The 23894-nt window shown below is 39.3% G+C and overlaps 2 protein-coding genes across 4 annotated transcripts in view; one reads left to right on the top strand and one right to left on the bottom strand.

Moving 5' to 3' along the window:
* The window catches only part of CCN6 (cellular communication network factor 6), a 12539-nt gene extending 8436 nt beyond the window's left edge, over nt 1-4103 (top strand). Inside the window, exons 5-7 of the mRNA XM_044420943.1 lie at nt 153-395; nt 2492-2685; nt 3822-4103. Of these exons, the coding sequence (XP_044276878.1) occupies nt 153-395; nt 2492-2685; nt 3822-4103 (719 nt within the window). The remainder of the gene's footprint in view (nt 1-152; nt 396-2491; nt 2686-3821) is intronic.
* On the bottom strand, nt 4041-23894 carry TUBE1 (tubulin epsilon 1). 3 transcript variants are annotated; one of them, XM_044426210.1, is made up of 13 exons: nt 23777-23894; nt 23592-23665; nt 21760-21812; nt 18427-18484; nt 17148-17263; nt 14768-14889; nt 13092-13279; nt 8701-8876; nt 7150-7290; nt 6307-6447; nt 5828-6002; nt 5226-5413; nt 4041-4342 (listed from the first exon to the last, which is right to left on the bottom strand). In XM_044426210.1, exons 1-12 carry the CDS (start codon nt 23799-23801, stop codon nt 5255-5257), a joined length of 1428 nt encoding a protein of 475 aa, XP_044282145.1. In that variant the 5' UTR covers nt 23802-23894; the 3' UTR covers nt 4041-4342; nt 5226-5254. The 3 variants fall into 3 exon arrangements, with proteins under 3 accessions (XP_044282145.1, XP_044282136.1, XP_044282153.1); XM_044426201.1 differs by lacking the exon at nt 4041-4342 and having other exon boundaries at nt 4885-5413; nt 23777-23893; XM_044426218.1 differs by lacking the exons at nt 4041-4342; nt 18427-18484; nt 21760-21812 and having other exon boundaries at nt 4885-5413; nt 23777-23893.

Raw genomic sequence — 23894 nt, 5'->3', positions numbered from 1 at the left:
AATTGATTTGAGAACTCTGAGGACCCATAAATGCCAAGCATTACTACTATTCAATGTCATTGGGGTGGTAACTTATTTTACAATTGTGTAGGAAACAATGCCTTACAGAGTTTTGTACAAGTTCACTTATTTTTTTCCTTTTCTCTTTCCAGATATGATAGCAGTAGGCTGTGAGCTAAATGGTGCACACTATATCAATGGCCAAGCTTTCCAACCCTCTCCTCTTTATAAGTGTTTGTGTGTGAATGGTGCAATTGGCTGTACACCAGTATTCATCTCAAAACCAACACATAATGAATGTACCACACTCAGGAACAGAAATAAATCTGGCAATTCCAAATGTGTTTCAGGAGAGCAAAAGGAGCAGCAGTCAACAGGTTACAAGTTAATGCCAGGTGTGCAAGTACAGATTGATCATGTATTTCCTTCTGACATACTCTCAAAAAGAAAAAAAGCACTTCCTTATTTAGAGGAGAAAACCTAACATTTCCCTTTTATCAGGAGGTGAATAGAAATGTCTAGTCCTTGCAGGCAGATTCATTTAACTTGGACAAGTTCAGTTTTATGTCAAGGAGACCAACCCCTTTCCTGTGCATGCACATGGGATAAATTTTATATCATTCCACTTAACAAACTAAAACGCTTATGTCAGTTTTCTACAACTTGGTGTCTTCCAAACGTGTAGGATTAAACTGCCAACAACCCAACTCAGCCCAGCCTAGCAATTTGTAGTTCAACATTGTAGTCCAGCATATCTACAAAGCATCAGAGTGGGGATGGCTGGGGAATGCTTTATGTCTCTGAGGCACATCAGCAGTGTGAGAGGAACAGATACCTTTTAAAACTTCAAATTCACCAGAGGCACAAGTAATGAAAATATGTATACTCATTTCATATGGTATGAAGTATCTGGAATCTCTTCCCTGTACTTGCAAACTGGAATGATGCTTTCTGCACTTAATCATTATGAGTCATTCCAAGGAAGGGAGATTACAGTGTCTTCTTCTTGTGGACTGGAAGCTAATGTTCTTGTTGTTGGGTTGGAAATAGGTGCTTGCTACCTCCACAGTGCATCCTGCTAAACCACTTTAGTTTGGCATCCCCATTTAGTGTATCTTTTGCTGAAGAGCCCTTTTCTCTACTGCAGTCATTGTTGCATTTATTTACTAGAGAGAAATTATAATTATATCTGTGATCAATCCTCATAAGATCTCTATTTTGTTCTAGGAATATTAAAGTCCCTAACCCTTTTAAGTATATAGATCTGCCACCAGATTTGTTTAGATATCTAGTAAATATAGTCAGAAGGACACCCACCAAACAAGTGAGATCAAGAAAAATTACTTGAAAGAAGGCTTTCAGGACATACTGACACTTCAGCATATAGCATAAGTAGCCATTTGGTATTCCTTTGTAAGACACTATTGTACATTAGAAATGGGTCACTTTCTGAATTATTAGGTTGAAGCATAGCAAAAGTCGACAGAAGATGGATAAGGCTAAACAAACAGTTGTAGAATAACTTTTTTATGAAAATGCAGAAAACTTCCATAATAATCCAAGCAGCTAATGATTCATTATGCTATTAGTGCATGGTTTGCATGAAGTGTCACAATTAAATGTTAAAGCTGTTTTTCAGTATCTTGCCAAACACCAAGCCTTATTTTAATATTTTACTATCTTTCTTCCTTTCCTCCTGCACTGTCCTAGTTAATGAACCTCTATCATAAAAGCAAGGCAATTATTTTATGCTCAATAAATATAAATCTCTATATAAAATCCACAGCTTTGTAACCTTGCTTTATTTATTTCAGATATGTGCCAGGTTTTTAAATTTGCTTCCTGCACTGAGATTTAAAGCTGCTGCTTACTTACCAGGTACCCTCATATTTCAGCTCTGTCCTCTAAGCTGTGCACATTTAAATCTGGCCAGTCATCCTCTAGATTTCTATCAGGATTTGCTACATGGAGATTTTAAAATACAGGTTTAATATATGTAGCTATTAGTACTCTGAATATTTGGAAGTGAAACATAGGAAGAAAACATCCTTCAACTCTAATTTTCTTAAAGAAAACCAAATTCATCCAGAACTAAGTTCAGCACATGTATATTGATGAACGTAGGCCTAGATGCCCATAATCCATTTTTACACAGGTACAAAGGGTATTTTAAGAGCTAGAGAGGAATGCAGTTGCCTTTCACAGCAAACATGAAAGTTATGAACAGACCAATGCACCCCTGCCACCAAAGATGTAAAACATCCCAATTTTTGCATGTTTGGGGATCAAATAGCTATAAGATTTAATGGAACTTGCAGTTCTACAAATCTCAACCTTATTTTGTAACTCAAGTGCAAAGAAATCCAAGAGGAGAATCTGAAATACTCAATTATTGAATTATATTACTTATTTTGGTTGGCTTACTGCTGAGTTCAAATTGGGATAGTGTAATGGTTTTAATTCGCAAATGTAATGCATCTCTATCTCCTAGCTTTCAGAAGCCTGCCACTTGTTTTGAAGAAGAAATGCCTGGTTCAGGCAACTCCATGGACACCATGTTCTCATACCTGCGGTATTGGTATTTCTGATAGAGTGACCAATGAAAATACTAAGTGTGAAATGAAGAAGGAAAGGAGACTCTGCTTTATTCAACCATGTCAAGAAAAATTTCCAAAGACATTAAAGGTAAACTGTAATGTAGAATATTATTTCCTATTCAGGCAAAATGTATTTGCTTTCAGAACTCTTTCTAAAAATACAAGTCATTGGGCAAACCTTCTTATGAACAAACCATGTTACAAAGGTTTTTGACATTTGTGACATTTTGATTGATTCTAATCAAGGCATTGCTTAACTGTAGAGTCTGCAGGGTTTTTTGTGGACTATCACAGGTATTTTTGCTTGTATAGGATTTTCCAAAGAACAATGGAAAATGTATTTGCACAAACACAAGAGAAATTAAGGTTTCTGATTGTGGCAGCCTGAGCGGCTATTCCATTACTACCTCAAAACTGCATTTGGAAATAGTAGTGTTTACCCTGGATTTGTGATTGGGAGGGAGGAATAACAACCCAACCCTTAGAAACCCATGGTTATTTTCCTATGCAGCCTTCAAGGCCAGAGTAAACATGGTTGCTAATTCAGCATAGTTCCCTCTGATAATTTTAGGAAGAGATGCTTTCAGGTAGAACTTAAGTGTTGGTGCTGACATACCAGAGTCTTCAGCTGTCCCATCCTTACAAACACTTCTCTCAAGTGGTGTCATCTTGAACATATCAGAAAATATATGTATTTATATATGTATTTATTTACATATATTTATAGGCCGCCTATAATTGCCGTGCCCTTCCTAGGTGGCTTAACAATGCAAAACATACTAACAGAGTAAAACACATTAAAAACCAATTAAAACAATGAATTAAACATCTATAAAAACAATTAAAAAGGGCCATAACATACAGGCTAAAGGTTAAAAAAATTCCTAAAAAGATCTTTGCCTGGTTCTGAAAGGAAAATAGAGATGGTGCCAGGCAAATTTCCCTAGGGAGGGAGTTCCAGGGATGGGAGCAGCAGCAGAAAAGGCCCTTTGCTTAGATGCCACCTCTCTCATCTCCCTGAGGGGTGGTTCTCGTAGGACCTCCTGAGCTGATCTAAGGGGGCAGGTAGGTATATCTGGTGCAGACGGTCCTTTAGATTTTAAAATTGTTTTTCCTGTTAAAGCAACTAACCATTTGGTCCAAGTACTGCTTCTACTTCGGTGTACAAAATAGTAACTTTCATTTTTAGTGTAACATTAAGATACTTCCTCTTTATATTTTCAGATCCCTAAAGGCAAAACATGCCGGCCTACATTTCAACATGCCAAAGCAGAGAAACTAGCCTTTTCCGGCTGCACAAGTAGGCAAAGATATAAGCCTACCTTTTGCGGTATCTGCCTGGACAAGAGATGCTGCACTCCTAATAAGTCTATAATGATTACAGTACAGTTTGACTGCCCTAAGGAAGGCACCTTTAAGTGGAAGATGATGTGGATTACATCTTGTGTTTGTCAGAAGACATGCAATAATCCTGGAGATATATTTTCTGAACTAAGGCTTTTATAGACAAATGTAAATGGCACTGGGGGGGAAGGAAGGTGATCAAATAAGTAGCAAATAGGTTAGTTATATGGGAAATGAACACCCATATTCCACAGAAAACTATGGTTTTCAAAGAACATTCAACTGATTTTTTAGCAAAGAAGTATTGCACAAGTCCTATGTGCACCTAAGCCAGTTAACATTCATGGATCTTCTCAGCTTCACAGTAACAGGGCATTTATTGAGGAATGTTTGTGAAAGACCTGTAAAGCATGATTGCGTGTTATCAAAATGCATTATATTTATTATTAATCCATGATATTTGTAAAGCATTTTTTATAAGAGTTCTACTCTTTCACCTCCCCACTGTACCCCCCTCATCCAAAAGTGCTCTGGAAATCACAATGCTGCCCCCTTTCTCCAAGTGGGGAGTCTCTACTTCCTCAGTGAAAGAAAGGGAGAAAAAGAAAGCAAGCTGTTCTGTTCACAGTTCACAGAGGGACAAAAGTCTGGATCCTAATCAGAATGCATTTGAATTTAATTCCATAATGTGTTTAAGCTTCAGAAATATGTACTGCGTATACAGTAACAAATACCTTGCATTTCTAGCTAGAGGTAGTACACTTTTTAGATTCTCAATCTGCAGCTGGTAATATGGAGAAGCTGATAATCAGCTGTGTTGCAGTACTGGGTATGCTACAAACAACAATTCAATATAGCTATGTAGCTATATATTTTATTTTATTTTATTTTGAAAGCAAAATAAAATGTCATTTATTAAAACTATTTACAAATATGGTCAAAATTATCCAAAATATGTTTTAATAATCTATATACAGTATCTTCAAACACAGTACTTAACACAGAAGCACATCACAGAATATTGGAGGAGAGGTGCCCTGTGAGGATACTGTAATATCCTCCTGGTTTGACAACAGATGTAGTCCAACATATGTGCAATATGATACATGAGAAATTTAGCCAGCTTCCACAATCCTTTGAGAATGACATTTATAATGCTCTTTTTAAAAGAACATATTCAAGCCAAAGTGCTTTTTTTGTTTCCCCTTCCCGATTTTAGTCCATTATATGTAACTGTGTTCCACATGGGGTGGAACTTATGTGCATAATTTGCTGATGTCTTACCTTTAAAACCCTACCAAGCCCCTCAAGTGTTACATTGCTATCTTAAGTCGGGGTGGGTCTACTGTAGGTCCACAACTGGCAGCTTCTAGCTGATTATATTCCTCTATTAAATCTGACAAAGACGAAAGTGCTTCAGAGAAACAGCTCTGTTCCATGCCATCAATGTGTAGGTAATGATGAAGATGAGCCTGCAAGAGTTAAGTGTTACTTTAGTCCTATGGTTTATGGAAAAAAGCCAAACAAATTAATTCTATTTTCTTCCAATTTAAAAGGAGGTTGCAGTTTTGTCTGTAGTAAGAGGATACCCTATACTACTTCTCCCTTTGCTTCACTTGGAGTCTGAAAGAGGTTTAAAAAGTCTGGAGTTACAAAAATGGCTGGCTCCCGGTGAAGCAAAAAGGGAAGGGAGCAGAAAAAGACAAGTCATTTTGTGATTCTTTCCATGAATGCAACTATATGCATGGAAGGATGGACTATCCCATGGATTTTTAAAAATCCACCTTTCATACACTTCACACAAAGTACTTTCAAAAACTGACCATACTTTATACAAGGATAAATGAACTAGTTAACATTAGGATACTACTTATTCTCCGGCTTACTTTCTTCTTGTACAGCCTAACGAATCTTTCCTTGAGCTCTATGAAAGTAGGTTTCACACACGTGTTATTTGCCAATGCCAACAGTGAGTGAGAATGGCCTACAGGAGGTACAGAACATAAGCTGGTTTTCCATCCTTCTTGATTCCAGGAGACAAACTGAAGTGAGGGTTTCAACCTGCAAAGGCAAAATTTGGAAATGATATGATAAATATTGAAAAAAGCACTAAGTAAAGCAAGCATGTTAACAGCAGATTTGATCATTTGTGCCTAGTGATGCTTTCATGTGATTTCAGTAACAAGCAACTCATTGCAGTTAAATTCACATTTTATTCTTCTGCAAAATTAAATGCTCAATAAAATAGCATGTGAGAAAAAGGGGATTCTCATAGTTGAGGTAGCTTTTAAAACATCTACCTAAAAATTATATATTATAAATTATATACATGCATGCACAATTCTAGTACAGGTTGTGCACAAACCTTTCAATGTTTCTACGAAGATCTGAAATCTGTACATTTCCTCTGACCAGCAGGGCACAGGCAAGGTACAAGCTATGCTTTGGGTCAGCTTGTAACAGTTGGTGATCTTTGCTAAAAGCATCTGAAAACATCTGGTCTAACCTAAGAGACAAAAGAAAGGGGTACTTGCAATACTTAGTAGTTGCAATACTTAGTAGTGTTAACAATTCTCAATTTTCCAAAGGGTTTCTGAGTATCTGGCAAAGAGAACTAGACTGAAGTAACAAACATTTGAAAAGCAAACTGAAGCTTTGAATAATTCAAGTGCAAGAAATTCTATCTTTTTTTAAAAATAGATATTCCTAATTAGATTCAATTTCATCTGTAGACAAGAGCATAGCTGTTGCTCAGTTGTAATGGTGGCTGGTGATTCCTAGGTCTGGGACACCAAAGAGTGGCCTACTGGCAGAGGCACAGCAGACATGTCCTGACAGGCAGAACCTACTACACAAGCTTCTTACTCTACGGGTGTCATAGGGTGCAACGGCTACCTGGAAAGATGCTGGGAGTTATGTGAACTTTTTCTGTGTAAACATTCGTAAGATTGGCCCATGAAGATATAACCTCATATGGATTTAAACTTATTTATCATTCCTTGAAAATTGTCAAAATAATACAGCAAAATGTTTCAGAAGTAACTCAACCTCACTCCCACCATAAAATGTCCACTGAAATGGCATGGACTGTGCCTGGTTGGTTCCTAACGCCTTATCAAGTTTTACTGGAAAAAAAAAAAAAACCTCAGCATGCTGCTGCTTAACATGGCTATCATTCTGCAAGATTCAAAAAGTCAAAGCTACCTACCTTCGAGAAGGCACATTAACATCAGCCAGTGTGTACAGAGGAGTTAAGCTTGAAACCAGATAATGAAGTCGAGGAAATGGGACCAAATTCATGCTGATTTCATTAAGATCCATATTAAGAGATCCTTCAAACCTAGCAGAGCTGAAAGGTATACACAGATTTCTCTGTGAATAGGCATTCATACAGGCAGTTGGGGAGCGATGGATAGAGAGATTTCGTCAATGTCTCAACTGCACCAAACGTCACTGTCTACTACTAGATGCCAGGTATGAGTAGCTGGAGGTGTTGAACAGGAATATGGCCATGAAATCATGACGTGTAAAAGGGAAGTGTCGCATATTTATATAGCTTTCAGTATAAATGTTAATCAAGAAACAGAAATCTGTACTTACATGATGGGAGACAGAGCTCCATTTTCATCATGAAAAATAGTAGGCAATATAAATGTTAGAAAAGCAGAAAACATCTATTCTTCTTCCACTATATGAGAAGTATTTTAGTACAATATTTGAAAGATGGGCAAATTTCTAAGGACAAACTTGACAGTTTTGCGCCAGGCAACAAACCAGGATCATTCAAAGAAAAGGCAGCATTTTTTATAAGCTTAGGGAAATTCCCCAGTTAGCAGAAGAAAAAAAACCTGTAAATTGAAAACAAAATTACCAAACACCCCAACATAGCCTGATAAGATCAAATGTTTAATGGGCTACAAGAGGCATGATATGTTGAGCACAGCTGTAAAAAATAAAATGTGGTTTCAGCAAAGGCAAAAGGTTTATTCAAGTCCCTACCTACTGATATATCTTGGAATGCCTGTAATGTATGCCATCATGCTCAAGAAATCTCTTCCTTTTTAAGAGATGGGAAGGATCAGTATGGTGGAAGGAAAGGAATACTTATATCCTTTCGCACCCTATAGAACCTTTTCCTTGCTAAAGTACATACTGATTAAGAACTCAGGTAACCGCCAGGCATAACCCAAGTGGTTCATCTTGGGAGGGTAGAAAAGGGAAATGTTTCTCCTCCTCTGTTAATTCCAAGCATTGTTACAGATCCCTTGTTCCAGGGCTGATGGAAATCCTGCAAAGGATTATTCTTGTTGGGGTTAGGGAATACACGTGGACATATATATATTTAGGGTGAACTGTAAGCCTGAAGTTTTAAAACATGGGGCTCAAATTGGTATGTGGTGTGCCAAAATGAACAACACAAATGGGAAAGGCAATATATTTGTGAAAGTTTGCAAGAAGAATGGATGTTTCCCACTGGTGGCAGGACAGCAGTTTCTTTTTCATTTATCTTTTTGCTATTGCCACCATGACATTTTAAAACCCCGCTACTACCCAGCTGCCAATAGTGAGTATATAATGCCACTGAAATTGTTCCCACCAATTCAATGTATCCCCTACCCCAAATAGACAAAATCTTGTACCTGCAAATGGATCAGTGACTCTGATGGATTGGGGAAAGTTTGTAATAATCCTATTAAGAAGATAAAATACTTCATTGTATTAGCAACTTATTTTCTAGTCAGAATTTTCAGAAGCTCACCTGGTCAAGTTGAGCAGTAAATTAGCCACGATATTATTCATAGTATCAAAGGGTTTCTCATGAGAATGATGTATTCCTCCCGCACTTGAAGTTATTGGGCTTGTTTGCTTCACAGTTGATCCTAACTTTCCACAATTAGTCATCTGATTAATTTTACTAACTATGTCAAATAAAGACTGAGAGGGAGACACGAATAAAAAAGCTGATCAGAAATTCATTATACAAATTAACTCTGTATAATTCACTAGAAATTAACTGCTTACTGCACAGTCTAGTGCAAGCTACTTAGACACAATGGGCTTTCCCCTAGATCAGCAGTTCCCAAACTTTGTTCAGCAGAACCCTAGGGTTCTGCAAAAAATCTCAAAAATCAAATTAAAATGGATTTAAAATGAAACAACACAAGGCCATCTATTTGATTGTCAGTTGGCATCCAAACAGCAAACAAGGAAATGCATTACATCATTTGGTTCCTAGATTTCTACTGTGTAGTGAGAATAATTGAAAGAATTCATTTCAGATATTACCACATTTATTAATTTGTTATATTCAAATGTTTTCTTTTTATTTCATCACTGACTATGTTATGCAAAGCATTCAGACAATAGGAGCAGATGAAGAAGGAAGAACATTGTGGGTTCACAAGGCTTACTTAAAAAAAAGGGAACCCTCTATCAGGGATAGAGTTAGGGTTCCGTGGGGAGAAGAATGTCTTCAGAAAGGTTCCATGACTTAAAAAGTTTGGGAACCACTGCCATAGATTATAATGTGTACTAACAAATTAGCCTCAATGTTTTTCTTGGTTGTTTCAAATAAATTTAAGAAAACGCAGGCATAACTGCAATAACCTGGATCCAAACTAATTCTATGAGCAAACCCAATGAAATGAACTCATTTCAATTGGTTTACTCCATGTACGACTGTGGTGGGCAGGTGGAGATCTGCCTCTTGCTTGCTGAGAGCAAAGTCAATCACCACACTTGGAATGTGGGCAAAAGGCAGAGAGCTGTGACAGGGAGTGGAAGAGCTGCTTTGGGCTGGGGAGGAAAAGCAAAAATATCCAGAGAGCAGGATAGAAAGTGTGGACTGTAAGCAACTGAATATATCTTATGTCTTCATCTCTAAACTGTATTTCTTTGACTGTCAATCCTTAATGTGCACATGAGGAACATGCACACCTTTGAGGGTAATCTGGGTGTAGAAAGGAGGTGGCGACAGCCAGGCAAGTTACTGAATTTAGGCCATTACCCAAGTTGGCCTGATGGGAGGCAAAAGCTTGTAATGAGAAGGGACTGCCCTAGACATCTGAGGTGCCTCTCTGAGGGATTAGAAAGAAGAGCCTGAGAGAAAGAGCTTCAGTGTTTTCTGTGGAATTCCAGCTGTCAGGCAGGCAGGATACCTGAGCAGCACAGGGTGACCTGGCTGTTGGCCCTGCAAGAGGACCCACAAATCGAGAAAAATAGCTGTATAAAACTAAAGATTAAGGTGGTTTAACCATTCAACACACACACTGTTGTCTCTGTCTCCAGAGCAGTGTAGTTCTCCTGGTTTCTTGATAGAACAGGAGGTCCTTTTTACCTTGCAAATAAATAAAACCTTTTTATTTTACTATTATTTTAAATGTGAATTTGTGTTTTTACTTTGGATTTTATTTGTTTGTGATGCTATACCATATTTATATTGATTTATTGTGTTGCTGCCCTGAGACATCATGAAGGGCGGGATACAAAAACTTTAAGCAAATAAATACACTGACGGCTAGTATCAGGCATCTGGGTGTTTGCAGGTGTTAGAACCACTATGATCATGGAGCCAGCTGGAAGCCACAGGAGGTGCCATAAAAGGCTGCTCAACCCTGCCAAGTTTGCCACAGTGAACTTGGCAGAGTTCGCTGCTTTTCTTCATGGTGGCTGCTTTGTGATCCTGAACGAGCTTCTGCCTCCAATTCTACAACATCTCCAACTGTGCCTTGACCGCCACTTGTCCTGGTGCCATCCTACTGCACCATTACCAGGCATCTGATCTTTTCCCATTCTTTACTTTGCCTTCTCCTCTGGATCTGCCATGCCACCAGTATGTGACCCTTGCCTTCTGGACCCTTTATTGCCTTGCTGGGTATCTGACCCTTGTTTGTCCTGACTTTACCTTTGCCTCTTCTCTGCTGCACCTTGCCAAGACCTTTATTCACTTCCATCATCCCTGGTCCTAGTGCTCCAACTGTAGCCAATTGCTGTTTGTGTGCTGGAGCTGACATTAAGGGCTTCCATGGGCCTTTCCAGCTAAAGTTCTTATGTTATGTGATCATGTTTTGTGAGTGCAAGAGGCTGATCTACCCAGATATACATTATTAAAATGTTTATATCCTGATCTTTGAACTAGAAGGAAATCCAAAGCGTGCCACAAATTTGAAATCTAAACACTTATAAAAATGCTGCATAAAAGAAAAACTCAGTGCCCACTTGTTTCACCAGAGCTCATGTAGTTGCACCACTTAGAAGGCTGATTCCCTTGCAGAAACAGATAGGAAAATACACATGAAACATACAACTCCATGCATTTTGTTTTGTTTCTTTTTTCCAAATACTTTTTTGAATGGTGTGTGAATTGTTTCTCATGTGATTAAGCAAACCTATGAAATTGTTAACAATGGCAAAGGGTGAGCACAAATAAGGCCATGACATTCAGTAAGGCAATCTGCCAATATTATTTTCCTCACAACCCACTAAGTAGAGATGGGCTATGTGCACTAGGATAGGTACAACATTTTGCCATTTTCTTCACTGAAAATGACTGATGAAAAGGCAAACATTAAGGGTCAATGTATTTTGGAGCACAAGTTTCTTTCTTTGGGATATCTGGCGGTCTGGAAAAGTAAACCCTTAGTTCTTCCATTACACAATAAGAGAACTAAGTTTACTTTTGCACGCTGCCAAAATGCCCCCAAGAAAGAAATTTGTTTTGTTTCTTGTGATGCATCAACCCCTAATACATTTAGGCACTTCTGAGAAATGTTTTTCCTATACTCATTTGCTGCATTCAGTGCCTTTCCCTCATGGCTTTTGTTTCAACATCAGGAAAGCCCTTAGTCAAAAGAAACACTTCATGTGTTTCTGTGTATAAATGACTAAAAGATTGTGTTAAGTTGCTTTCTATCTGTACTCCTACCAGGTGGAAACTTGCATTGTTGTGCATTTCACAAGACTTGGAGAACTAAGGCCTGGCAACAATTTATCTTTTTTTACCAATCTTTTTAGATATGCTGCAAATTCTAGGATTAGTCAAGGATTGTTCCGGCAAATCTCTATAGGCTGTTGTATCTTTCTAGAAAAATGGTAGCTTCCCTGTTACATATTCTACTTTTTATGACTAATGTTTGCACACTTGACAGATCTAATAGTAGGATATGACAGAAGAACATCTGCTATCTGGACCAGTGATTTAGGTAGCTCCAATACTGCACAAGATTCTGGTAGGATGACAATATTACAGATAAAGGACTAATGTGAGAATTTCAAAATGCCTAGACCTGTAAAGTCCCATAATGGGGGAACAGAAGTGAGTTATATACTCAAAGCACATCCTTGATTTTTCACTAGGGTCTAATAAGTTTTATTGCCTGCCTACTCATGAGAAGAGTTGAATTCTCTGCTTGAGAAACCACCCATCTTCTGTACGCAGATGCTATCACATACTCCTGCCCCATCAATGTTAAGGTAAGTGGGTCACTTTGGGACTATGTTTTAAACAATGAAAGCTACAGTTATTTCTTTTAAATTGTGATACACCCCTTGATTCAAGACTTAAGCTTTTGCTTTTACTAAAATGATACAAAGCTCTCTTTACTGTTGAGTTTAAATGTAACAGTTTAACTGCAACTGATCAAGAAAATCTTGATAACAAATATATCATAATCTTAAATATTACCCCAAAAATAAGACATTGTCTTATATATTTTTGGCTCACAAAAACACACTACGTCTTATTTTTGGGGTAATATTTAAGATTATTTTTATTTTATTTATTTTTTATTTTATTTTTAATGTGTACAACAATCCACACTTATTCATGTACAACAGCATGAATATGTGTACATTTGGTATCACTCTGCCTGTGACAGGAGCCGGCGCTACAGAGGAAGCATAGAGGGAGCAGAGCTGCATAAGCACCTGTCCTCCACACAGTGCATTAAGTTAAAGTTAAGTTAACAAATAAAGTTTAAAAAGGCTCTTTATGTTCCCCACTGACCCTGGGAATAAACACAGCTAGATCCTAGTTTCGGGGTAGGTCTTATATTTTAGCAAGTACCAAAAAAAGTACTGAGTTTTATTTTCGGGATAGGACTTATTTTCAGGGAAACATGGTAACATGTCCACAAGACTATGGATTCTTACTTCATTTTCAATTGGCAGGACACAGTCAGCATGATCACTGAGTTCCTTCATAGCCAATACGCTGTTATAGGGAGAGGTAACAACATCATCCTCACGAGATGGATAAACTGAGGTAACGAATCTATAAACTTCTGGAAATTCATCTTCAAGTATCCTTAGAAGAAATGTACCAAGACCAGATCCCGTTCCTAGGAGTAAGACAGAAAAATAGGAGGAATGTGAAAAAAGAATGTGAAAGAAGTCTTGTGTTATGTTGTTGTCTTGTCTTTCTATTCTGAATTTCTAACAAATCATGCGCTAGATTTTATTTTAAATAAACATTCATCAATCAGTGGTCAGACTGGGGTTTGCCTGGATCAATTTATATCGGAAAACTTACTTTGAGCTCTTAAGATGGCGAATCACAATGACTATTTCTTGTGATGCTGGCTTACTACTAGTTTGAAAGGGAAGTGCTGAAAGGAAAAAAAATCTAAATATCGTATCACCCTGGTTTTTCCTGTGAACTTTGTAAAACTGCAACGAACCACAAACTAAACAGGAAAGAAAGGCAGCCTCAAATTCTAGAATCAGACTGAGAGAAACAATGAGATGCATCTCAAATGGCATCAGTGGTCCAAATTTGCAGTGAACCCAGCTTTGAAAACAGTATGTCCTCAACAGCTTCTAGACCTTGTTCCTAACTTATTGGATTTAGAGGAAATGTTCTACATGAGTAAGAACTGTCCAATTTATAGTTCTGAGTTAATAAATATAACCTGTGTGCAGCCCTGATGGTAGACTATGCTGTTTTTCTCAAACTGAAGAAATAATGAGATTATATAAATGCATGTGTACATTTCTATTTTGTTCTCAAAGGAACTCTCAAGTGTAGGCTACTATAATTCACAGGTCATAGAAGTGAATGATCAGTTGCCTAAGGCCACCTAATGAGCTTATGGTGAATAAGGTTTGAAGTTGGGAATCCTACAGGAAAGAGTCACTCTCTCCTCATGTAAATCATACTGAAACCATGTATATAAGATGCTGTTATGCTATAGATTATTCCCTGAAAGTTGCATTTCCAAAGATAGTATTCTGATAAGAGGAGGGGTCTACTATCTACTTTATTCAAGCATCCAACCACCCTGACCCAACATGAAGTGAATGATTTCTTTCATGTCCAGAGAAAGTAAAAGATTCCTCTCTTTATTGGGTCTGTGACTGTACAATAAAAAAAGGATTCCTTTCATGTCCAGAGTTCATTGCACAGCACAAAGAACTCAAGTGTGCTAAGTGGCTTTTCACTTGGTTTTGGGCAAGACAGAGACAAATTAGCTTCCTCTCATAAATCTTCTGGCAAATGATATATGGGAAGGGAGGTTCTCATCTCTAACCTTGTTCTGGGCTTCATAAGCACTACACATATATGCGAGGATTCAAGGCAATGCTGGTAGGAACAAAAATAATGCAGCCAACTTTTGCATTAGACAAGCATGACTTTTATAGCAGGCCCACATTCCATTAAAAAATGTCTATCCTGTTCAAAGTAACTCTTACATGTCAGAGTAAGTTTTCCATTTTAACAACTTAGGTCTTTAACATGTTCGTAATTTTAGATCACTGCATTCATATTTTAAAGTTTTCTTCCAATTTACCTCTCACGGTTGCAGCTGCTGGGCTGCAGCAATACTCACCCCCTCCCATGGAATGAATGATAAAAAAGCACTGGAGGCAGTCACAATGCTCTGCAGCCTTCCTCAGCTTTTCAACAATATGCTCTTGGTACCGGCATCCATACATTTTGTGGCCCACAGCCCTGAAAATATGATATTTTTAATGTGAATCCCTGTACTTCAGTTCTGACAGTTTTGAGTTATTCATAATGGCTTGGATCCAATGGAGGTACATGTAGTTGGGCTGGTAGAAACAGACTTCCCCACACCTTTCTCCTGATGGCTGATCCTCCAACTCCATTTTCCTCTTCCAAACTAGCAAGGGAAAAGGCCTACTAGCCTGTATGGGACTTACTCAGAAGTTTTGTGTCTAAGGACATCCTTTGTCCTCTTAAAAAAAAACGATAACAGATTACATTGAAACATTATTTAAAACAAAGCCAAACAGTGTGAATGACTAGAAGCTTTTAACCAAAAGTTTAAATGATCAAGAAAATGAAGGTTAATAGGCCCAACCCCAAAAATATAAGGAGTTATTTGAAGCTTTCAGTAGGTGTTCTACAGCCCCTCTCCCTCTTGATGGTCTGCTATCAAAAATTCAGACATTTTTATCCAGCAGGTATTCCATATGCCAAACTACTGAACTTCCATGGACTGATGCCTATTAAATTGGTTTGATATGCCGTGCTCACCTGCTTGTTATTGTTTTATTGTATTGTATTAAATTGTATGGCTTAAATCTAATATTGTATGACCGTACCCACACTTGCACAAAAGATCATCCTTTAGTTCTTCACTTCTGTAGCCCCCATATCCACCCAAAGCAGCTTTGGGGGGTCCCAAAATCCTCTGGGGCAAACTTAAGGGGGAATATCAGGGGACTGCAAAGATCAGAGAAGATCAGAGAAGAAGACCTGCTGCAAGTGGTTTCCATTATGCTGGTGGACACGCAACATTAGATGTAACTTTATGAATTAATCTTGTAATTTTAATTTTGTTGAAAGGTGGCCTGGGAACTGTGGTGCCCATATAATGGTAGGGTGTAAAATCTTGGAAATAAACCTCAGGTCATTTGGATTGGGGAAATTCCTTGTGCTTAGTCAAACCAATTCAGGCATTACGCAAGTCTATTCTCTACCCTGTGGGTTCCACAGTGTCTCTGGACTTGTTCATAGTTCCTTGGCACCTGAAAAATGCATTTGCATAGAACTGTCTGAACCATGATTTTTGTTTACGACTTGGACAAAAAATGAATGCTGGCTTATACTTTGATCTACAAAACCTCAGGAAATACAGTTTGATAAGTAACACTAAAGCTTGGGTGAATTTGCATTGCTAACCTGGTAATTGTGTGTTTCTACACTCTCACTAGTTGTATGTTGACACAAAACTTGCACATAAAATCTGTAAACATGCAGAGGGGGAGAAAGAGGGAGTGGTCCCACCAGGTAACCGATCCTTATTTTATTAATAAATACTTATCAGTACCAAAACAATGATTGAATGCTGTTTAGTTAATTGCAATATTGTGGAATTGTTATGTACTATTTCCTGGAGTCCCCTGCCTGTTTTTGTGACTTCGGGAATTATTAGAAAGTTCTTAGGACTGCTTTGTGCATTGGTAGTATAATATCTGATCAATTTTATCCAAAATTTTCCTTTTCATTAAAGAACCACTTAAAAGCATTTTTATGAAGTTGGGATTTCTTTGGCTTAACGAGCCATCTGTTTTCTTTCTTCTCTATGGTCAGCTGTTCATATCTTTCATTAGATTTCCATTTGAACTGAAGCTGCTGCAGCAGAAGCAGATGATTGTCTAGATGATGGATACTTCCCTCCCACTAGAGGGTCATCTACTACCAACTGTCTTGTAGGCAGAATTCCAAGACAGTGAAGGCAGAAAGCAAAGACAATGCCAGGCACCCACTCCTATTCCAGCTGGACTGCCCCTCCCTCCCAGGCCATCTTACATCAGCTGTCCTGTCAGAAGTATCCTGATAGCTCGTTAGATAATACCAATCACTGTGCTTTTTTAGACTGTATTTTAAAGTTACTTGTAAGCAGCCTGAGAAATATTTGTATCCTGAAAGGCAGAGTACAAATATTTGTAATTTTAAAAAATCAGCAGTAACACAATATGCCTGTTTATGGAAGTATACAAAAATGCTAAAAAGGAAAAAAACCAGTATTTATGAAATGTTGGCAGGATAATTGCTAGTTTGTGTCTCTGAAGTTTTTTTCCAAGGAGATACCAACTAAATAGGCATCTTAGCATGCTCATTTATTTCATAGACCAAAGATAGTATAAAGACAGAAACATAAAGAGTCCTACTTTCAATTACTATCTAATTTGTGCAACAAACTTCTCTATGAAGATTTATGAAACAGAATTCATTCTCACCAGTTGTTCCCTGAGCCAGAAACATCTGTGATCAGCTGCTTGCTATCAAAGACATCTCTCAGTGGCCCCTGCAGAATTTCATTCACTACACCCTCTTCCATGTCAATCAGCACAGCCTTAGGGGGTAGACCAAAAAGAATTTACGCTCACCCAGAATGCCTGCCTTAAATACAAAATGCACAAAATACAATACAATGAAAGATAATGGAGATTTTCTTTGCTTTGATTTCCTACTCAGTCACTGAATAACAAAGCTGACTCCAGAAAATTGTGGCCTAATTTTTATGCTTTGGTATGAAATTTAATAGAGGATAATTTTAACTACCCTAATTTAAAACAACTCAAACATTAAATGCACATGTGCAACACAAAACATTAAACACTGGTTTTATACTGAAGAAACATGTTCTTGCCAACCCTCCCCCCTAAAAAACTACTCAATCTTTTCACAACGCTACATATACTTTTAATCTTTTCTCATCCAAAATGCTCTCTAAACCACTTTCTCGTCTTTTAAGTCAACAATACTTTTAGCAGTAGCTAAATGTACCTCAAATACAATGGGACTGCCCAATCATTGTTAATAACATATCACAGAATGGTATTTGTTCTTCATTTCAAAAGCACTGTGCCAACAGTGAAAAGGAGGTCACTAAATACAGCCTTCACTCTTACTCCTTTCCTGAACAGAAAAGTTATTTATTTTTTAAATCTAGACTCTAGAAGTATGGATATGACAGCTGGACTCTAGGGTTGAAATTTCTTATGTGGTAACCACTAAATGCACAGTTCCCAATTCTGCAACACAGTAAGGCTCAATGCTTTGTGAGGACCAGGACAATGTGGGCTACTTTACTGGCCTGAGGCTTTCCATCCTCCAATCTAGATTTGGACCTGGAAGACCAAGAAAAAGTGTGGATGGGTGGAGAATAAGGTGAAGAAAGAACAATTTGTGACCTTGTACAAAATAATTATTAATCATAGGGCATATCAGTAAAGGTATCATACTTAGCTTCTGCTTTCCTGGGTTTCTGGAGTTTAGACCAATATAAAATAACTTTAATGCTAGTCGTGCTAATGGGCAGGTTTTTGGTCACTGAATGAGACCTTCTCCAAGCAGAACCTGCTCTTTTGAACACCAACTTTATATTCTGTTTCTAAAAATACTATTTTCTATGGAGAAATATAAAATAAAGTTTATAATAAACATGACAATCATAAGAAAAATTTCAGAGGCATAAAAAGCTGAAGGAGAGACAAAGATTAATTTTCCCCTTACACGTGCTTTTAAGGAACAGATTTTTCCTCGAGAAACATCAGCACCAACACCATCTGTCCTAAAAGAATCAGAAGTCAAATTAATGAAGAGAATCACAGAGAAGGATCATACGTAAGAGGTCAGGATCTTATAATTCTTTTCTCCTCTCTACTGTTTTTAAAAAAGGAAACATAACAAGAATACATATCAAGATAGCTGCCTTTGCAGGCATCACTGCTCTTACTCATACTTGTATATTACTATTACATTAGATTACATTTATATCAAGCCTTTTCTCCTCTCATGAAGAACTCAAGCTAGCATCCTATTATTTTATCCTCATAATAGCTCTTTGAGGTAGGTTAAGCCAAGAGTCAGTGACTGGCTCAGGCACTCAGCGAGCTTCATGGTCAGTGGGGAATGAGAATCTGGAACTACTGTGTCCAGGGAAATGCATTAACACAGTGGTGGCAAAAGTATGGCATGCGTGCCACAGTGGGCACGCAAGCCAAGTCGCCTCAGCAGCCGAGCATTGGATAATGGCACACATAGGGGCCATGCACATGCTTGGAAAGGAATACGGGTGCCAGGCGATGATGTCACGAGCTGCAACTCATTGGCTGTGACTCATCTGAGCTTTCGCATGGCTGGTCAGTGAGCTGCCAAGGAGAGAGAGAGAGAGAGAGAGAGAGAGAGAGAGAGAGAGAGAGAGAGAGATGTGTGTATATATATATATATATATATATTTGCTTGGACTGGCTGTGAGTTGCTTTTTCTAAACTAAAACCTCAGTTTTCAGGTTTTATTGCAGTGTTGGCACTTTGCAATAAATAAGTGGGTTTTGGGTTGCAGTTTGGGCACTCGGTCTCTAAAAGGTTCGCCATCACTGGGTTAGGGTTAGAAAAACGAGGTGTCCTGGCATGGTTTTGATGGTTGGAATGTGTTTAGAATGAGCAGAAATGATGAGCTGTGGAGAAAAAGCTACTCAAGGAAGGCTTTTTCAAAATCGTCCTCTTTTCAATGGAACTTTCACCCTACATTAGGGTAAGGGTTGTGCCCCAGGGTATGGTTAGGGTTAGAAAAATGAGGTGTCCTGGCATGGTTTTGATGGTTGGAATGTGTCTACATTGGACAGAAATGTTGAGCTGCACAGAAAAAGCTGCTCAAGGAAGGCTTTTTCAAAATCGTCCTCTTTTCAATGGAACTTTTACCCAATATTATGGTTAGGGGTGTGCACCAGGGTAGGATTAGAAAAATGTAGTGTCCTGGCATGAGTTTGATGGTTGGCATGTGTTTAGAATGGGCAGAAATGTTGAGCCGTGCAGAAAAAGCTGTTCAAGGAAGGCTTTTCAACATTGTCCTATTTTCAGTGGAACTTTAGCCCTGTATTAGGGGTAGGGGTAGGCATAAGGATAGGGTTAGGGTTAGAAAAATGACGTGCCCTGGCATGATTTTGATAGTTGGAATGTGTTTAGAATGGGCAGAAATGTTGAGCCATGCAGAAAAAGCTGTTCAAGGACGGCTTTTCAACATTGTCCTATTTTCAGTGGAACTTTAGCCCTGTATTAGGGGTAGGGGTAGGCATAAGGATAGGGTTAGGGTTAGAAAAATGACGTGCCCTGGCATGATTTTGATAGTTGGAATGTGTTTAGAATGGGCAGAAATGATGAGCTACGCAGAAAAAGCTACTCAAGTAAGGCTTTTTCATATCACCCCTTCCAATGCTATTTTACCCTTACACTAGGGTTAGGGGAGTGCACCAGGGTAGGGTTAGGCCAGTGCTGGCGAACCTATGGGATGCGTGCTACAGTGGGCATGCAGTGCCCTGTCAGCATGTGGGCCAAGTCGCCCCAGCATTGCCCCAGCAGCCGAGCATCGGATAACAGCGGCTATAAACATACTCGGAAAGGAGTAGCGGCGCCAAAGACATCACGAGCCGCGACTCATTAGCCACAACTCATCTGAGCTTTCACATGGCTGGTCAGTGCACTGCCAAGTTTATATATTTGCTTGGACTGGCTGTCAGTTGTTTTTTCTAAACTAAAACCTCAGTTTTCAGGTTTTATTGCAGTGTTGGCACTTTGCGATAAATCAGTGGGTTTTGGGTTGCAGTTTGGGCATTCGGTCTCTAAAAGGTTCCCCATCACTGCTTTAAGGACTACACTAAACTGCATGTTATTCTAATTAATATTTTAATGTTTACTTGTGCTTTATACATTGTATTGTATATTTTAATTAAGATTTTATTTTTAATCTTTACTGTATCATTGTCAGCCACTTTGAGTGCTATTTTGGGTACAAAGATGGGATATAGACACAATAAAGAAGAGAAGCTGAGCACATAGAACTTGGCAAGGCTTTTGCAGGTATGGAATCAAAAGGAGGAAAAAAATTAACCTTCTTAATATCTGTAGTCATCTAAGGCTACTAAAGTACCCAGCATGTAGCTGGATCTCAGGAAATATTTCTGCAATTTTGCTAGAGCAGAATGCAAAATGAAGACATTTTCTAGTGCAAAATGATGATATTCTCAAAGTTGCTGTTGCTGCTGTACTGTGCAAGCCATGCAATAATTTGCATGAATATCTGAATTGGTGAGGTCAAGATGAGAACATACCGGTACCAACTAACCACTTCTTGTTGTTAGTTGCGAAGTCGTGTCCGACCCATCATGACCCCATGGACAACATTCCTCCAGGCCTTCCTGTCCTCCACCATCCCACGGAGTCCACTCAAGCTCATACCAACTGCTTCAGTGACTAGATAACCACCTCATTCTCTGCCTTCCCCTTCTTCTTTTGCCATCTATTGTTCCCAGCATTAGCAACTAACCACTACACCAGGGCTATTCCAACCAGTGAAATCACTGAGACTGAAAATGTAAGCACTTTTCCAAAACAATGAATTCCAAGCACTGAGGCTCAATGATTACAGGCCTGAGCCACAGATAATGATAGGCCATATACTGATAATGCAATACTGATGTTGACGTGATTGGGCACCAGCACAGACTGCACCCATTGACATTTCACGTTTATACTCCCCAAGGGAAGGAAATACAGGTTACAGTTCTAAACTTACTTACCTGTGTGCAAGCCCTATTGAACTAAATAGGACTTATTTCAGAGTACACAGGTAAAGGATTGTGCTGACAGAAATGGTAGTAACTGGGACCTACACCAAACAATAAATATGTGCAGTGAATGCTAGGCCTTCATCTTACCATGGCAGCACAGGATGCTAACTAGACTGAGTAGTGCAAGGTCTGATGCAGTAATATTCCCCCATGGACTCCAAACAATTTTAAAACAAATGCATGTTTAATAACTTGATTTTTCATAAAAGAAAACTTACCTAGAGGTCACATTTCTAAAGAAACTGCTTAATGCTTCATCATAAATTCCTTTCTACAAAATAAAGACTTCTGTAAGTAAACACTGGTGTGAAACTTGTGCTTAGACTTCTAGCATGACTACATAAAAATAAAACTCTCTACACATGCTAATATTTAGAAAGACTTCCCCTTTCAAACCTCTGCATTTGTTTTCCACGTTGGCCTCCCTGCTCCCAATCTCCTTCCCTTTCCTTCCTGCTTCAGCCTTCCCACTCTTTCCTGTCCCCCACCCCCATATAAGTACATGTATGTATTACTTTTTTTCTCTCTTTGGGGTATGTGTCTGTTAAAATATGTCATGGGGGGTTGTGATTGTGCATATTTTGGGTATTCCCTGAAGCTTACAAAGGCTTCTGTCTTGCCCAGAATACTGTCAGTGTTACCATGTAAGCATATATACACCCCTCTCCCACCAACTGGAAATAGAATATCTGAAGATTGTGGCACTTGTCCTCCTCCTACTAGTCAGATGCACTCTGTTGATACCTCCTGTCTATTCAAAAGAAATGCCAGCTACTCAGACACACTGGATCACAAACTCTTTACAGTCTTTCAAACAAAAAGTCCTAGATTATATTGTACCGGCACCTTTTCTGTTCTAACAGATGGCTTGAGTTGACAGTTCATTGTGCAAAGTGTTGCATGTTGGATTCTAACACCTTCCGAATGACTCTTGCAAGATCTGGGCAACCCATATAGATGCAAAGAAGTCTGTGCAAGCATCCCAAACATGATCTACAGTTTAACCTCATTTTTTTCCTTCTTGATATGAATGGGCTTGCCGCTTAGGTTGGGGTAACACCCCCCCCCCACTTACGGCCTGATTAAATCTACATTCCCATTTTTAGAGGGATGGTTTAACGCAGATCAGGGGGTTGGCCCCTTTTAATTTTATGATTCTACACACAAACTTCAAAACCGTAAGTACTTGAAATCACACTGCAGAAATTTCCCAACCTGCTAAAGAACCCCAGTATAAGTAACAATCTGTAAAGGACAAAGTTGTTACTTTTCAATGTCAAGTTCTAATGGCGCTAATTTATATCGTCCCAGGAACCTGTTAGGCAAAGCGTTCAACTCGTGCATGTAGTAAAACAAAAACATACCGCAGATCATTCCAAAAGCTTGTTAAAACAACCAACTAGTCAGTCAACAAAGGAGGAAATTCGGAATTTGGGCTACAAAAAATAAAAAGCGACTGATAAAAAGTCAAGAGTGTAACTGGAGATTTGTTCGGCTCGTTAGAGTAGGTGAGTGCAGCAGTAACGATACGATACCAGCTAAGACTGCCACCATCGCAAGGACCAAACAGCGGAGGGCCGCAGAACCGCAGGGCAGCGATGCCACCTGGTGGCTCAAGAAGGCACCTGCAGCCGCGGGATATGGCGACAAAGCCGGCCAAGGACGGTTCAGGCCGCCTTCAGAGTTCCACCCGGTCCTTTCGCATTCTGTACTATTCTACAAAGACTGGTCGTTTAAAGCAGAACATGGGGGTGGAAGTTATTTCTAAAAGCACTGGGCAAAGCAGCGACTGATAGTTTTGAAGTTGCAGCCATTTTAACCGTTCCTCGGGAGGCTCTGCCAAGCGAGGCCGGTGAAGGACAAAATGCGCACGCGCCGCTCTCCAACCGCCTCGCGGCCTTCACTCCCTCCCCTCGGCCGCTGCTTCGCAAAACAAAGCGGGCGCAAGTGGTGGGCGTGGTGGGAAAACCATTCGAACAGTTAGCGTTCTACTGCGCACGCGCGCGCTGACGCGCACCCTCCCCGAGGAAAAGTAGGCGGGTCTTATTACCTTGTTAACGGCCGCGTGTTCCCGCAGTGCTAGATCCCAGAAGCGGCAGCCTATCTGATTCCCGCACTGGCCTACTGTAAGGGGAGGGAAAAAGACAAAAGCACCAGCGGTCAAGCGGCTGTAGATGGGAAGGGGCTTGGCGAAACGGGATCCCGGGATAGGTTAGAGAGTACTCGCGTGCTCACCCTGAATCACTACGGACTGCGTCATGGCTGCCACTCACGAGGAATCCCGTTGCTACGATGCCGGGCTGAGTCCGCGCCCCCCGCCCCCCCCCCCCCCCCCCCCGTATGCAGCTGCAGC

Source organism: Varanus komodoensis, unplaced genomic scaffold (genome assembly GCF_004798865.1).
Source record: "Varanus komodoensis strain SLA01 unplaced genomic scaffold, ASM479886v1 scaffold1, whole genome shotgun sequence".
Classification (NCBI taxonomy): domain Eukaryota; kingdom Metazoa; phylum Chordata; class Lepidosauria; order Squamata; family Varanidae; genus Varanus; species Varanus komodoensis.
This window is presented reverse-complemented; position numbering and strand designations above follow the sequence as displayed.